The sequence below is a fragment of the Chrysemys picta genome, chromosome 1 (assembly GCF_011386835.1).
Source record: "Chrysemys picta bellii isolate R12L10 chromosome 1, ASM1138683v2, whole genome shotgun sequence".
Classification (NCBI taxonomy): Eukaryota; Metazoa; Chordata; order Testudines; family Emydidae; genus Chrysemys; species Chrysemys picta.
Window position 1 is genome coordinate 348459082 of NC_088791.1, and position 17283 is coordinate 348476364.

Here is a 17283-nt window from a genome sequence, read left to right on the forward strand (position 1 = left end):
CTGCACAGAGGTGGGAGACACAAACTCAGCGGTGAGGCTGCACCCAACCCTGACACAGCGCAAGGACCGGGCCTGCCCAGAAACACCCCAGAGCCTTGCCCCTCTGTGTCAGGTGCGGGTAGGCAGTCTTAGCAAGGCAGGATCCAAGTGTGGAGGGGCTTAGTGTGGGAGGATCCAGGTGTGGGTTGAGAGGGTTCTGTGCGGGGCAATCTGGGTACAGGCAGCTCCATGGGGGATCCGGGTGCGGGGTGGGATCTAGATGCACAGAGGCTTGTCGGGGAGTTCTCGGTGCAACAGTAATAGGACTCTGCGAGGGGGGGGGGCAGGTGAAAGTGTTTGGGATTCAGCGGGGAGGGGTCTGGGGGGGATAGAGCTCAGCAGGGGGGTCTGGGTGTGGGGGATTCAGTGGGAGGTTCCAGATGCTGGGGGAGGGGGACTCAGTGGGGTGGGAATCCATGCGCAGCTGGTTGAGGCTCGTCGGAGGGGGGGTTCTGGGTGCGGGGGGGGTGTAGCTTGGCAGGAGGGTCTGAATATGAGGGGTCTGGATGCACAGGGGGTTGGATGGATGGAGGAGCAGCTCCCTGTACAGGGATCCCTCCCCCTGCAGCTGAGGAGCGACGGGTGCAGGAAGCGCAAGGGGTGGAGGGAGTTTGCAGAGCTTCCTACAGCCATGAGAGAAATCAGGATGGGTCTGACCCGGCCCCAGATGCCGTGCAGGGGAAGAGGAAGTTCCGTCCTCTCCAGCCCAGCCGGGATTAGCCGCTGAGCCTGGCGCAGGGTAAGAGCTACCAGCCAGATCTTCTCCAGTCCTGCCCCATACACCACGGTGATTTACCTCTCTGCCAGCTGCCCTGGGCACCCAAAACACACTGCTGGGGAAGGACGTATGACCACTCTTGTGGCTTCCCTTTGCTTTACCATCAGAAAGTCATTTTTCTGCGGGAAAGCAAAGAAATCTGCAGGGAACATAAATTCTGCACGTGCGCAGTGGCGCAGTAACGAGTCCTAGGACCCTGCTCATGGGTGGATCAAAGCCCGAGTCCTGCTCTGACTCGGGTGCAAGCCTTGGCACTTTGCAGTGTGGACACAGCCCGAGCTGCAGACCCGACTCCGAGTAGTGCGGTGTGGTCGTTAGCACAACTGTGAGACCTGGGTTTACAATGCAGTGTGGACGCTCAAGCATGGGCTTGGACACACCTAGTCCACAAGCCCAGGTCCCACAGACCTGGGTGTACAATGCAGTGTAGACAGACCCTTAGGGACTTGTCCAGAGCCAAGGCTTGAACCTAGATCTCATGATAACCAAAAGACCATCCATCCTTCCCAAATTGCTTCTATGCATCTAGTGACACCCAACTGCACTACAATGACCCTGTCCCAGGGATCTGAGTCAGATTCCACGCTCCCACCCCCCCGGAAAACATGGTGAGTCTCGGAGCTGGGCCCAGCCCGAGCCAGGCTCCCAGAGGCAAGCAGATAATGACAATGGCGCTGCCCGAGGCAGAGTTATTTGCTAATGCCGAGGCTGGTCTGGACCAGCCCAAGGCCGTTCAGCAGCATGGTGCCCAATGCCGGCTGTCGGTGACGGGCGGCCTGCAAGAGTGTCCGCTGGCTGAGCAGCACTGGGATTCAGGAGCCCGCGTGTGACGTTGTTACAGTCCGTAGCGGCTCTCATGGGGGTATTCAAATGACTGAATGCTGTGAGGTCTGTACAAGGTAGAGGAAGAAGTTTGTACCTCCTGTCGGAGTAAATGCACCTGTCATCCAGAAAGATCCTTAAATGCTTCGCAGACTGTGTAGGCAGGGATTGGGGCCACCTTTGCCCGCCCACTAGAATGCAGCTGCTTCTGGAGTGGGACGTGGCGATGCTACACGGCAGGCTATAGGACGGGAAGTGCAGGCTAACTTGTCTAATTGAAACGACAGAGGAAATGTAGGGAAGCGGAATGGAATAACCTGAGCTGCCGTTTGACCAGGACGTTGGAGCTAAGCTGCCAACTCTTACAGGAAATGCACCGGGATCTTTAATGGCAGCAGGGTGGTCGGGATTCTGGGTGTATATCTCCTCTGGGAAAATGGCCTCTCCAGCCAGCCACGGGTCTTTCCTCCCCTCTGCTGGGGGCTGGTTTGTTACTTGGAGACCCCTTGACTCATAGTCACCGTTTCCTGCTGCACCCGAGCATTTCTTGGGGGCCCCTCGTCCAAGTACCGACCAGACTTGATCTGACCTAGCTGCAGAGCTAGCGAAGTCACCTGGCTAAAGCCCCAGTGATGGGAACTTCTGCTGGCCAGAGAAACTTCTCAGCTGGTGCTTCTTTCCCCGGCTGTTGTGAGATCAAGCGCTGAAGCATCCCCGATCCTTGGTACAGACCAAGTGGCCTTTTAGGTCTAAGCTCTGGCCTTTCGCTCTGAGCGGTGTCGTGCCTTGAGAAGCAGAAATCCCCGAAGGGGAAAGATTTGGGTTCTGCTGGGCGGAAGGGTGGAGCCACCGTCCCTGTGCAGTGCAGAGGCTGCAGGGCTTGGGATCAAAGGGCTGCGAGCTGCTGCTGAGTTAATGAGCCCTCAGTTGTTTGTTCTTGCTGCTAGCCTACAGACAAGTCACGTTTCCGCTGCCAGAGGGGCCTGTATGAAAACAAGGTGGTTTGTGAGCCGCTTTTTCCTGTGTGAAGTTTTACGTAATAGCTTGCTGCCTGTAGGGCTCATTGTTATTTCACATGTGGCCCTGGCACTCAGGCGATCCGGCCCCACCCCCTGTTCTGCGACAGTTCATTTCAAATGAACTCCCATCCTCCTCCCCAGCCCTGCTGCTGGGCAGGGGGGGGCAAACTTTTTGGCCCAAGGGCATCGGGGTGCGCAACTGTATGGAGAGCCGGATAGGGAAGGCTGTGCTTCCCAAACAGCCTGGTCCCCACCCCCTACCTGACCCCTCCCACTCGCCGCCCCCTGAATGCCCCCCTCAGAACCTCCAACCCATCCAACCCCCCCGCTCCTTGTCCCCTGACCACTCCCACTCGCCGCCCCCTGACTGCCCCCCTCGGAACTCCCCACTCATCCAACCCCCCCACTCCTTGTCCCCTGACCGCTCCCTCCCACCCCCAACCCCCCCGGACCCCACCCCCATCCAACCCCCCCCCGCTCCCTGTCCCCTGACCGCTCCCTCCTCAGAACTCCCCACTCATCCAACCCCCCAGCTCCTTGTCCCCTGACCGCTCCCTCCCGCCCCCAACCCCCCCGGACCCCACCCCCATCCAACCCCCCCCGCTCCCTGTCCCCTGTCTGCCCTCCTCAGAACTCCCCACTCATCCAACCCCCCCGCTCCTTGTCCCCTGACTGCTGCCTCCCACCCCCAACCCCCCCCGGCCCCCACCCCCTATCCAACCCCCCCCGCTCCTTGTCCCCTGACCGCTCCCTCCCGCCCCCAACCCCCCCGGACCTCACCCCCATCCAACCCCCCCCGCTCCCTGTCCCCTGTCTGCCCTGACCCCTCCCACTCGCCGCCCCCTGACTGCCCCCCTCAGAACTCCCCACTCATCCAACCCCCCCGCTCCTTGTCCCCTGACTGCTCCCTCCCGCCCCCAACACCCCCCCGGACCCCACCCCCTATCCAACCCCCCCCGCTCCCTGTCCCCTGACTGCCCTGACCCCTAGCCACACCCCTGCCCCCTAACAGCCCCCCCACCCTATTCAATCCCCCGTTCCCCCCCAAACCTCTGCCCCATCCAACCTGCCCCCTGCTCCCTGTCCCCTGACTGCCCCGACCCCATCCACACCCCTGCCCCCTGCCAGGCCCCCTGGGACCCCACCCTCTATCCAATCCCCCCAGTTCCCTGCCCCCGCCCAAACCTCTGCCCCATCCAACCACTCTCTGTCCCCTGACTGCCCCCCAGGGCCTCCTGCCCCATATCCAACCCCCTTACCATGCCACTCAGAGCAGCATGTTTGGAGCCGTGCCTCCCGGCCAGAACCAGACACACCGCCGCACTGCCCTGCATGTGCACGCAGCCCAGCCGCCCAGAGCACTGCCCGCACGGTGGCATGGCTGCAGGGGAGGGGCTGGGGGCTCAGAGGCCGGGCAGGACAGTCCCGCAGGCTGTACTTTGCCCACCTCTGCACTAGGGGAATGTATCCTCCTGCCATAGGCCCGGATTTGGGAGAATTTGGGGATTCCTCGGGGGGGGGGGGGAGGGGAGGATTTGCTCTTGTTCCCAATGATGGGGAGCAGCCTGAGCCCCATTTCAGAGCATCTTCTGCCCCCGAGTAGCAGGCTTGGGCATGGGGTGGGGGGGACCTAGCAGATGTGGAGTATGGGGCTGGGAAGTAGTGCGACCTACTGGTTAGGGATGGGCACAAGCCAGAGTGGGGCAACCTGGATTTCTGCCACCTGCCTTAGGTAAGCTCCGGAACTTCTCCCAGAGGGCCTTCCGTTCTTGGAAGGACTCACGGGAGGGCCAAGGAAGTAGAGTCTGGTTCAGCCCTGCTCTAGCGGCGCTTATATTTGGCCCAGTATCTTTCACATGATTCTTTTGTCTAGTAAAACCAGGACACTACACGGGGGGGATGATGCAGGAATTAGTGACATCTTAGCCTCCCCTAGAGCGATGGGGAACCGGTCAGAGACAGCCCCAGCAGTCTGAATAGAGGGGAGAGGCCAGGAACGATCATTCAGTAGCTGGGTCACTGAGAGAGAATGTGACAGGCCAAAAGTCACGCCGGAAGTCTGTGGCAGAGCAGGGGGTTGAACGCAGGTCCCCTGAGTCCCCAGCCGGTGCATTAACCACAGGCCCATCCTTCCTCTGGGGGTTTTTCTCCCCGGCGTCACCTGTTTGTGTGTTGAGAGCGGCTGGCAACACCTACCGCGCTTTCGGTGGGGTCATGGAAACTCTGATGCTGTGATTTGAATGTTCCTACTTCTCAGCAGGCCCCAGGGCTTGGAGTTTCTGCCGTGCTGGAAACCTCAGAAAGGAGGAAAATCCCCTCCCACTGCTGAGAAGCTGGAATAAAATGCAGCTGTGGCTCCGGTGTGTGTCCCCTTTCCGACTGCCCTGATACAGGCTTCCTGGCCGGCCTGGTCTCTCTCGCTGCCCCCCAGCCCCCACGGTGACGGCTGTCCAGAGGCAGGTTCTGAAAGGTGCGAGCGGCTCCCTCCTCGGCGCCCAGTCCGACTCCATCCCATGCCCCGCCCGGGCTGCGTGCTGCTGGCGTGCCTTCGTCCATCAGCAAGGCTGAGCCAGGAAAGCCGCGCTACGGGGGGCGGGCAGGCTGAAGTGATGACTTCGGGGGAGGGATAGCTCAGTGGTTTGAGCATTGGCCTGCTAAACCCAGGGTTGTGAGTTCAATTCTTGAGGGGGCCACTTAGGGATCTGGGGCAAAATCAGTACTTGGTTCTGCTAGTGAAGGTACGGGGCTGGACTTAATGACCTTTCAAGGTCCCTTCCAGCTCTATGAGATAGGTATATCTCCATATATGACATGACTCCTGTTTCCTTTGCCCAGTGTCTTGGGTCTGCGTCCCCTGGTTGGCTGTGGGCAGCATGAGAGGGAGGAGAGAGCTACTGCTAGATCTTTGTGGGAGGGGGGCGGGGAGTGGTGTGGGGAGGAAGATGGGAAATGTGTGTGTGCGGGGGGAGTTCTCACTGCCCAAGGAGAGGCAGCGTTCCCCTGACCTGGCTGCTTCAGGCTTAAACTCACCTCCACCTCTTGGGGGGTTGAGAGGTGCCCTGGGGACAGGCAGGTCCGTGGCTCTCTGAGGTGTCTGGGGCTGACACGGGCGAGGCCAGGATGGACCTTGGGGCTGCTCCAGCTTGCCCACGTTTCCCATGGCTGCACCTTTCAGAGCCTGGCACCCCTGTGTTCTGGGAACGTGGCCAGTTACTTGGGTCTGCAGGCTACCAGTGGAGCTACCAGTGGAGCTAGAGGGCCCTGGAGCAGTCAGGCTGTGACCGCCCCCCCCCCCCCCCCCCGGAGATTCTGCATGTGTGCCTCGGGGGATGCAGACCCCCTATGGAGCAGCCGTGGCCCCACCCCTTCCTCAGGGGTGGGAAGGAGGAGCCCGCCCCGGCGCTCTGTGCTGCTTGTGAAATGCCTTCGGTTCTGCACCCGCCCCAGCGCTGCTCCTTGGTGTGGTTTCCTCCTCCTCCTCCCCTACCCAGTGGCAAGCGAGCGGGGCACGGCTCCGGGGGAGGAGCAGCCGCAGCAGCCTGCTTTCTTCGGGTGAACCCACTGCACCTTGGCTGGGGCTCAACGCCGAGGGAGCCGGGCCGCCTGCAGAGGGGTAGGCTCCAGCAGTGGGGGCACTGGTAACCAAAGTGGGAGCAGGGGGGGAGCATTGTAACATCCATGGGCACCTCCAGCAGGATTTCCACTCCTCACCGCAAGGCATGCTGTGGGCACACGACTTCGCAGGGGCACACAAACTCTCCCTCCAAAAGCACAGGCACCAACCCCTGGAGCTAATGGAAAATCTATTTTAGCTGTTGGCAGTATAGGGCCTATGATACACGGTTGAGCAGCCTGATTCCTTCCTGCAGAGGCCAATGACCTGCACATAGACACGCACCCGCCCATTGATTAAATAAGTATTATATCCACTTCACGGGGAGGTTAAATGACTTCCCCGAGGCTACACGATGTGCCGGTGTCAGAGCTGGTGTTAACCCTAGCTCGCTGCTAGAGTGCCCCTCTTTCTGGATCAGCGATCGCAGGTGAAACAGAGCCCTGCGCTCCAGCTCCCGGCAGAGCAGCACAGGAAAAAATTGTTCTTCACCTATTCGAAAATCGTATTTATTGTACATTGTAAGGCAGCAGGATAATTGGTCGGTGGTGTTGGCTCCATCCTTGCCGGGTAGGATGGTGACTGTTACAAGAGTCTAGGGGTGCACAGCTGGAGAAGAGGGCAGAGAATTAGCAGGGCCACAGCGCCGAGGGGGGTGGCTCTGCTTGTTTGTGCGGGCAGCTTTCTGTGCCATTTATGGGAGCTTAGTCGCCACCACGTGGGGGCGCTGTTCTAATGGGTGCCAGCTGCGCTGTCATGCCTGGGCTCTGCCGAGAGGCCGTGGGGGGGTTGCCACGTGAACCGTGCGGCGCGGACCATTTCCAGGGGCTCAGGACCTCGCTTCTGCAGGCTCAGGGCTGGGAGGTCCAGGCCGTGGCCTCTCAGAAGGGTGTGGAAGGTCTCTGCTGAGACTCCTGGGAGTGGGATGGGAAGGGGAGGGGGCTACTCCTCTAACCCAGCTTCTGGGGGTCAGACCTTGTCCTGCCGGTCTCTTCCAGGAGCGCAAGTCCTACAAGTGGAAGCTGCTGCTCTTTCTCTTTAACCTCATCACGTTCTCCTTGGCCGTGTGCGTCTACTTCCACCACAACTGGTACTGCGAGGCCGGAGGTAAGGTCCCTGAGGACCCAGCCGCTGGGCCCCGTATCACAACCTTCTCCTGAATCAAAGAGCAGACGCAGCAGGGGCCGGTTTCCCTTCGCTTCCCTGCTAGCGTGCGTCTGCCCCCGCCTGCTGACCCCTTCTGGATACAGTCAGACTCCTCCAGCTCCCACTCAGGCCTTGGCTTTCTGGGAAGGCTGCCAGCATTGCTGGGTTTTGCAGTGGGTGTGGTGCTGGAGACGCACGCCTGCTAGATTATGGACGGAGATCCGCCATCAGAGACTGGCCGTCAGAAAGTAACGGCTTCCTGTCCTACCCCGCCGGGCTGGGCTGGAATGGGCTTCAGTCCACGTAGTGCCATAGGCTCGGTTAATACGTTGAGAGAGACGTGGTCTCGCTCGCATTCACGGGTCTTCCCTTTCCTCTGCCCCATTTCCTCCATTAACCTGATGGGTTTCCTCCCTTTCTCTCCTAGCCTATACCATCTTCGCTTTCCTGGAGTACCTGGTCGTCCTTTCCAACATGGCTTTCCACATGACCGCCTGGTGGGACTTCGGCAACAAAGAGCTGGTGGTCAGCTCCCAGCCAGAAGACAAACGTTTCTAGGGTGGCCTCGTTGCCCGTGCTGCCGACGGCCTCTGGAGTCCTGCAGTTGGTGCGAGTGTTGGGGCCAGATGAGCTACCGGCTCCTGGGAGCGACGCTGGGCAGGGAGGGCCGTGATGTGCCTCGAGAGGAAACCAAAAGCGTCCTTCGTTGAGACATCGCCAGGACCTCCCTGTGCTTGCGCTGCTGCAGCCAGGATCCTGTTAAAAATGCCTCCAAAAACACCGGAGGGTGGGGATTGTAGGGGAATGGGATGATTACGCACAAATAACATTGCAGCCTCTCCATGGATCTGTCATTCCTCTCAAGTGCCAGGACAGGAGCAGTTAGTGGGAGCCGAGGGGGCAGGACCCAGGTGAGTCGACGGGGTAAGATGTTGGTCTGTGTGGCTAGGAATCCTTCTTCTGCAAGGCCGACTGATGCAGGGATCGGATCTTCTTTACTGCCCCACCCGGCTCAGCACAGCACCTTTCCCGCACCTGCTGCCTCACCAGGGCTCTGGCCGCAGCCCCAGACTCTCGGCAGGAACCACCACGGGTAACAGTCGTGTGCTGATTGACAGTGGACATTCCTTGCTGTGGCCCTGGGATTGGAACAGGAGTTCTCCAGAGGGAGGGTCTCCGCTGAGCTCCTGACCCCCACTTGCGCTTCCCGGTATTCCCTTTCAAGGGAACAAGATGGAAGGAAAGGCTGAGAATACTGGAGGAAACCCCCTTGCAAGGAATTCAGTGTTGCTCATTCTCAGCACCTTGATAACAGAGGCCAGGGCATAACTTCCAGTTCCCCTTCACTCAGACATCTCCTTGAGGGGTTGCTGAAGCATGACCTGGCCCCTTTTTCTGCACTGCCTTGGGCTGGCTATTCCTCCGTGCGTTTTCTCCCCCCTCCAGTCCAACAGGTCGGCTTTGTTCACCCTGCACAATCCCTGGCCAAGGCCTCCAAAGGTGCTGTGACAGAGCTGAGGCCCGACACATGGGCCAACACTCTGATCGTTTCCAGTGTGACCACTAATTGAGGAGGTAGGGAGGGATTAGCTAATCAGGTTGGGAGGCAGGCTGAGATAGGCAATTACTTGGATAAAAGGCAGGGAGGCCGTGTTGGGGTGGCAGGAAGGAGACGGGGCTAGAGCTGTGCCTAGATTGAAGGCGATCCCAAGGAAGAGAGATCTGGTTTCCTCCCGGGGCCCTGCTGAACAGGGGCTGAAGGCAAGAGAGTCGTAGAGCTTAGGCGGGGTGGGGTGGTGTTGGTGGAGGGGACTTGAATAAATTATACAGAGTGGACACTAAGAGAGCCTGAGCAATTCCTGGGGCGGCCAAGGATGGGGGGGGATATGCCCCCATCACAGGTGGGACTAGTGATTGCGGGGGGAGGGGGCTCAACCTTCAATGGGCCAGAAGCCCAAAGTGCAGAGCACCTGGCTTCTGAGAGATGTTCCCCTTTAAGGCCTCTCAGGTTGAGCACCCAAAAAAGTAAGATGTGCCCCCTGCCCCTCCCCAATCACTAGTTCCTCTTGGAAATCTTGCCCCTTGGCTCCTAGGAACCGTCAGCGTGAGCAAGTGCTTGAGACAGGTCTGAGCTGCAGAGACCGGGTCTGGATCCGAACTTGTGCCGTTGGGATGTGGGGCTCCAGGTTGGGCCCCTCTCTCGGCGACGCGGTGCCTCCAGCTGACCAGGCATGACCACAGAGGGTGAAGCCAGGGGGGAAGGAGCGAAGCCCAGCCCAGCCCAGCCAGACGGGTATCTCCTCGACCACCCTCCCAGGACCGTCACTGGTCTCCTTGTGCACAGCTGGGTCCCATCCTCGCCTGGGTCACTGCAGCTCGTCTGGCTGCTTGGAAGAGGAGCTGTAATCCCAGGATATACAGGGCCGTAGTCTCCCTGATACACCGGGGTAGCTGCACTGGCTTCAGTGGAGCGGCTCCTGATTTACACAGTATCAGCGAGGGGGAGCTGGAGGGGCACTGCTGTAGCTTCCTGGATTTGGCGGAGGACAGGGTCTTATTTTGGAGGGTTGGAAGCACAGCGCATCACCCCGGCGGCACCTACGAGAGCCCACCCTTCGCGGGCAAGCCCCTGTCTTATGAGACCGCCCCAAAGTCTCTCCAGGTGGGTTGAGTAGAGCAGTGCTCCACCTCCATTAGAGCGCCCGCCTCCAGGCAGCCGTGGCTTTTCGTGGGGCTGTTGAGTGATGCTACCAGGCAGGTTTCCACGTGGTTTGGGGAGAGGGGGCAGTCCCAGATCCCAGGTCGTGTCCGTTTCAGTGCAGGTGCCCCATGGGCAGGCAAGGGCCAGTTGGGAGATTCTGGCGGTTCCATCTCCCCAGCTGCATCGGACCCAGGCTCAGTGCCGGCGGCAAAGGCTGTGGGTAGCGTCGCTCTGACTCCTTTGGCGGGTGTGAATTTAGTGCGGCCGGAGTGAGAGCCCCAGGGACCAGATGCTCCTGCTCACCCGAGCCGGGGTCCAAGCCAAGCAATGCCAGGGCCTGCTCCCTCCCTTGCTCTGCCAACGTGCCTCGGCCCTGACCTGCAGGTGACCCCCTCCGAGGAATTTTGGGCTCTGGGCCTAGTCTGCTGTCTCTGAATAAGGGCGCGTTGTGTGGTGGATTTTGTGGTGTGGAGATCTGCACTGAGCCCCACCAAAGAGCCATTGGCTACTAGTGACGTTCAGTCCCAACCAGCCTGGGCCAGACCCAGACCAGGGACCGAGAGCTGTTACGTATGATATAGATATTCCTACCAATCTCATCACTGCAGTGTCTGAGCATCTAAAGGCCCCGTGTCCCGTAGCCTGGCCCTTTCTGCCAGCCACTGCCCTGAGCTGGAGTAGAGTCCACCATCGCTGGTTGGCTTCTTGGGAGCCGATGGCCTGGTGCTGTCCAAAACATAAGAACTCTGCATCCAACCTAAACAGACCCTGTGCTTCGGATACAGAGCACCGGCTGGCCGGCCGTCCCACAGCAGCAAAGCAGAAGATTAATCGCCTGGTGAATTAACACCAATGACCTTCGTGTCAGAAATGTGTTGGGGGCCAGGATGGGGCGGAGGGCTGGCACGTGGAGGGGCTCCCAGGCCTGAGGGGGACAGCCTGGGAAAGGCACTGGAATACCCGGGAGAAGGATACAGAGGGAGTGGGCCAGGCTCAGAGGGTAGGTTTAGGCCTCGTGAGGATCAAAGGGCGGAGCAGGAAGCCTGCCTGTGTTGTGAAGGGGAGAGGAAGCCAGGGCCAGGAGCAGAAGGGGGAGGGGCAAGGGATGGAATGGCTGCCAAGTCATTGACATGGCCGCATGTGGGGTGGGTAAGGGGTGAGCCCAGTGGGCAGACTCACCGAGATGGCAGGAGCCTGCCCCAAGGGGGTTCGCCAGGGAGGTGGATAAACCCATCCCAGGATGTCTGGCGGAGCAGAGCTAGCAGGGTGCTGCGTCAGGCACCACCTTCTTCTTGGTCCTATGAGCCAAGACCCTTTGGCCAAAGCCAGAACAGAACACGGCCATTCAATCATCCAGCGATAGCTGCCTCCTTGGGACACAGCTGATAAGTAACGGCAGGTGGGAAACTCTACCTAGAAACACTCCCCATGCTTGTGAATTCTCCTTTTTCTTTGGCATGGAGTTGGGGGGGGAGTGGAGTACGGAGAACAGGCCCCGTGGCAGGGTTACAGAGCATCCGAAATAGGGAAGGACCCTGGGTGATGTGTCTGCAACCAGGCAGAGGCCATCCTGGGCCCTCCCCAGCAGAACATGCGGGATGGTCTAGGAGCCAGCTGGGAAGGTCAGGAGATGCTGGGTGCCTTCAGCTGGCGCTTTTCCTGCTCCTAGCGCTGGTGGAATGCAGCTCTGGTCCATCAGACAGCCGGGACTGGTCTGTGAGGAAAGGCCAGGTTACCCTCTCGCAGATCTGAGGGGGCACCTACCTCTGCTCTCTGCCAAGCGCCCTTTCAGAGCCCTGCTCGGGAGATCAGCTGCAACCTACAGGTGACTCCCGGTCACTCATCGGGGAGAAGTCAGCCCCCCCCCCCCCCCCCCCGCCTCCCCCTCTGACCAACGCAGTGTTTGAGAGCGGCAAGCACAAGAATGTCCAAGCAACATTCCCAGGAGTGAGGCTGCCTTGGGCTGCGAGGGCTGGTTGGGGCTGGGATAAAGTCTGCTCGGTTCTTTGGCTTTAATCATTGCAATCTCTCTTCCTGATTTTCCTGGGTATCCGCCGTGCGCACCATCCGTTACTGTAGGCCATCACCCTGTATTCTACTGGGGTGGGGATCACGCACACTCTGTGCCATGGTACTGCCGGATGTATATTTTCATTGGTTTGGAGGATGAAATAAAACGCTGAGTATTTTTGTCAATTTATTTCAATGTTCTTGGCTCCTCCCACCCACCCAGTCCTGCCCCTGGGCTCATGTTCCCATCTTCCTTTGGGGGCGTGCAGGGACCTTTCCCCGATGGATCTGTCATCTCCAAGTACTTTACAAACATGAATAATTTTGCCTGCTAAATCTCTCAGTGAGGCAAATATTACCAGGTCAACTGCATCCCGAGTGTATGGCCCGTGACCCGTAGAATCAAAGCCCTGGGTACTATGGTGGCAGGCATGATAAATAAGCTAGGGAACAAGATGGAAGGAAAGGCTGAGAATACTGGAGGGAAACCCCTTGCAAGGCATACAGTGTTGCTCATTCTCAGCACCTTGACAGCAGAGGCCAGGGCATAACTTCCAGTTCCTCTTCACTCAGACATTTCTTTGAGGGGTTGCTGAAGCATGACCTGGCCCCTTTTTCTGCACTGCCTTGGGCTGGCTCTTCCTCCGTGTGTTTTCTCCCCGCTCCAGTCCAACAGGTCAGCTTTGTTCTCCCTGCAGAATAAATAAGCTAGATCCCTGTTTTGCATTTCAGGAAATGGAGGCCCAGCAAGTTTCGGTGGTTTGCCCAGAGTCACTTAATGGCAGAGCCAGGAGCCCTGGTTCTAACTACTAGACCTCACGGCCCTAAGATGCAAGAAATTTTCCAGGAATTGCCTGGTTTCCACTTGATAAAACTTGTCAGTTTGTGTGGGGCCAGTCTAACATCATCGTCCTGTGACATCTCGCGGGTTTGATTCACTGACCAGTTTCCACTCTCCAAGCCAGCAGCTTGCAGAGAGAGTCTGCTCGGCCCAGACAGGTAGCAGGTATCTCCTGTGACCCTCCTGGCCCAGTCACGCATTGAGGTAACCAAGACCAGAATCTGTTCCATCTCGTCCTATGGAACGTCCACCACACCTATCTCAGCCTGGCGCTGGTGCCCCCAGATCCACGCCTCAACGCGTCCAGGGAAAAACCTCCCTCCAAGTGCTGGGCCATCCGTGCGCTGTGGTGATCCGTGAGCAGTGTGGCTTATGAATGGCCCGTGTGGACTCAGATCTTCAAAACTGATCTTTTGATAGCCGGCCCCCTTGAGCTACCCCCAGTCGGACACTCAGAACCACGAGTCACTTTCCAAAATCCTTGCTAAAATCTTAGATCCTGGAGATCCTACCCATAATCCCCCTCACTGAATGAGGCTTTTTTTCTTTGGCGGGGGGAGGAGGGGATGCCACTTTGTCAGAACCGAAACTTGTTTGCAGTTTTGCCTCAGTTTTGATGAATTTTCCAACTCAAAAAAAAGTCCAAGTTTTGAAATTGTCAAAACGTTTCCTTTGGACATTTTTGAAATGACAAATTGCCGTTTTCAGGCTCAAAATGACTTTTTGTTTTGACAGTTAAGCTAGTTCTAGTAAATAGATCTGTTCAATCACGGGGAAACATTTTGAAATGAAGTTTTTAGATTTCCAGCTTGTCAACACTTTCCAGATTTTGACTTTTTCTCTTGAATCCAAGTGGGAAAATTTTTCAATATCTTGAAAATTGTCAGGGGCTGGGAAAACTCTTTCCCAGCCAGCTCTGCCGGTCAGAGCCTGCCCAGGCATGCATGACTTATACGGCATTGTGAACATCCCCAGACACTGACTCTGTGGTCCGTGGACGCCTGGGGGGCTGCAGACTGTGTCTGAGATTTCCAAAGGGCTCCGCACCTCCATTTGAAATTTGTTAGGGCTCCGCAAATGAAAAAAGGTTGAAAACCGCTGCTGTAGGTAGCAAGCACCTAAGTTACCTGTTCGGAGCACACCCTGTTTGTGGTTCTGGCTGGTTCTATCCCTGAACTAGCCATCTCCACTGAGAGCGAGCAGTACGCCGTAGTTCGGGAGGTACGGGGCGTACATCTCCACAGTGAGCAGAAACCCGCGGGAGCCAGTCTGAACCCAGGTCTACAGCTTCCGGCTTGTGGGTCTCGCGTGACAGTGCTAAAAACAGCTGTGCGGGCCTTTGGGGCTGGATCACGGGCTGTGAAGCTCACCCCACTCCCGGGTTCAGAGCCCCGGCTCCAGCCCAAGCCCCAGTGTCTATGTGGCTATTTTTAGTGCGTTCGCATGAGCCTCACGCCTAGACTTGGGCTCGGAGGTTCAGTTCTGTGGGTTTTTACTTGCCATGTAGACATACCCCCCCGTGTCTCCGAGCTATCAAATCAAACGGGAAAGCGTTCTGTTCTGTCACTGCCCTCCTGGGCTGATGCCTGAAGTCTATATTCAGATGTTCATGAGGCCAAATTCTGCCCTCAGGCCTTTCCTCCACTGGGATAGCAAAAGTGGGAGCGCTAGTGGAGACAGGCACCGTTGGCTTTCCCATCCCTGCTATTTCTCTGCATTACGCCACCCAAGCCCCCACTGTGCTAGGAGCTGTACAAGCAGAGAACACCGCCTGTCCCTGCCTGACAGAGCTCACGCCCAGATTCTCAAAGGTATTTCAGCTCCTAACTTCCACTGAAATCCACCTACCAGCAGCAGGCTACATCCGTTGAGGGAGCTGGAAGCTGGAACCTTTCTTCTTAGCCTGAGCAATGTCGCTGACGTTTGAGGATCTGGGCTAAGTATAAGCCGAGACAACAACTGGGAGTGCAGATAGAGAGACCAGAGAGGTCAGTGTGATGGGAAGTGGTCTCAACGCTCCAGCAGCCCAAGCGTGCTCATGATGGCCTCGGACTCTGCTCAGATAAGCACCAGCTGCGGCCCGTGTGTTCTCTGCTGGCCTGGCTGTGACCACATTGCTGCAGAGGCGAGAGGTGGAGGGGTTTCCACCGTGGAGACGGGCCTGGTAACGCGGCTGGAAACGGGCTGCCGGGGAGCGGAGTGGGGTTACACCAGCAGCAGCGAGAACATGGTGAGGTCTGTGGAGGTCAAGGAGGGCTTTGCCTCCGGGGGGGGGCTACCCGCATGGTACTGGCGCCTGAGTCCGGACGAGCAGGGGAGTCACTTCTCCATCCAGTCAGGAAGTCAACATTTTCCCGTGAGACATTTCAAAGTGACTTTTTATATTTTGGTTCAGAACGGCTGGTTCCCGCAGACGGGAGCCGGACACGAACTACCGTTCCCATTTCCGAGTAACACGAAGGAAAGCGAAACGCCACTGTGGCTAGCAGTTCCCTTGGGAAAACACACTGCTCCTGGGATTTGCTGTTTTTCTGTTTTGAACAAAGCCGTCCTTTTTGGGTCCAGAAAACGCCTGCCTGGAGCATTACGAGCAGCCTCATTAAATTCCTTCCGGCTGACTCCGGCTGCCCCTTCCAGCATCGCTCCCTGGTGCAGAGCCAAGCCCCCGGGCACACAGCGGGGTCGCTGCACTAGGATGGCTTCCACTGCAGGGGAGAGGAAGGGGTTCGGCCTGGTTTGCTTGCAGTGTTGGCCTGTCACAGCCGCCCTGGGCCAGTCATTTCTCCATTTCCAGGTTCCTGTCTCAGTTCCCCATTGCGCAGGGCGAGAGCAGGGATCCCTGCATGGTGTGACGGGATGGCTGGGCCCGGGCGGCATTGGGCTGGACGCAAAGCCCCATCCACACCACCATGGACATTTCCTCTAGGGGAGGGCAAACCTCCCGCCACGAGGAGCCCTGTGGCCTGGGCTGCAGGATGGACCCAAAGCTCAGCGCCTTCCTGTGGGGCAGAAGGACAGCGCGGAGCGTGGGGCGGGGGGCGGGCAAGAACTAGGAGCCAGGGGAGCCAGTTCAAGTCCTGGCTCAGACTGGGGCTCAGGTGCCCCATCCCTTCTTACCCAGACACCCCTGCACACACCCACACCCCTGTCCCTTCCCGTCCCAGACGCCCCTGCGCACACCCACACCCCTGTCCCTTCTTACCCAGACACCCCTGCGCACACCCACACCCCTGTCCCTTCTTACCCAGACACCCCTGCGCACACCCACACCCCTGTCCCTTCTTACCCAGACGCCCCTGCACACACCCACACCCCTGTCCCTTCTTACCCAGACGCCCCTGCGCACACCCACACCCCTGTCCCTTCTTACCCAGACACCCCTGCGCACACCCACACCCCTGTCCCTTCTTACCCAGACACCCCTGCACACACCCACACCCCTGTCCCTTCCCGTCCCAGACACCCCTGCACACACCCACACCCCTGTCCCTTCTTACCCAGACACCCCTGCACACACCCACACTCCTGTCCCTTCTTACCCAGACACCCCTGCGCACACCCACACCCCTGTCCCTTCTTACCCAGACACCCCTGCGCACACCCACACCCCTGTCCCTTCTTACCCAGACACCCCTGCGCACACCCACACCCCTGTCCCTTCTTACCCAGACACCCCTGCACACACCCACACACCCCTGTCCCTTCTTACCCAGACACCCCTGCACACACCCACACCCCTGTCCCTTCCCGTCCCAGACACCCCTGCACACACACACACCCCTGTCCCTTCCCGTCCCAGACACCCCTGCACACACCCACACCCCTGTCCCTTCTTACCCAGACACCCCTGCACACACCCACACCCCTGTCCCTTCTTACCCAGACACCCCTGCACGCACACACACCCCTGTCCCTTCCCGTCCCAGACACCCCTGCACACACACACACCCCTGTCCCTTCCCGTCCCAGACACCCCTGCACACACCCACACCCCTGTCCCTTCTTACCCAGACACCCCTGCACACACCCACACCCCTGTCCCTTCCCGTCCCAGACACCCCTGCGCACACCCACACCCCTGTCCCTTCTTACCCAGACACCCCTGCACACACCCACACCCCTGTCCCTTCTTACCCAGACACCCCTGCACACACCCACACCCCTGTCCCTTCTTACCCAGACACCCCTGCGCACACACACCCCTGTCCCTTCCCATCCCAGACACCCCTGCACGCACCCACACCCCTGTCCCTTCCAGTCCCAGACACCCCTGCACACACCCACACCCCTGTCCCTTCTTACCCAGACACCCCT

General features: G+C 58.8%; 1 protein-coding gene across 7 annotated transcripts in view; it reads left to right on the forward strand.

The window, feature by feature from the left end:
* Window positions 1-12314, forward strand: part of PGAP2 (post-GPI attachment to proteins 2) — a 39469-nt gene extending 27155 nt beyond the window's left edge. For 6 of the 7 annotated variants that reach the window (XM_065581882.1, XM_065581884.1, XM_065581883.1 and 3 more), the window contains exons 5-6: window positions 7270-7378; window positions 7845-12314. In XM_065581882.1, coding sequence (XP_065437954.1) covers window positions 7270-7378; window positions 7845-7975 — 240 coding nt within the window. In that variant the 3' untranslated portion in view covers window positions 7976-12314. Of the gene's footprint in view, window positions 1-4915; window positions 5129-7269; window positions 7379-7844 lie in introns of those variants that run through there. The other variant, XR_010597940.1, reaches the window with a different exon arrangement.
* Window positions 12315-17283: the final 4969 nt, after the last annotated feature.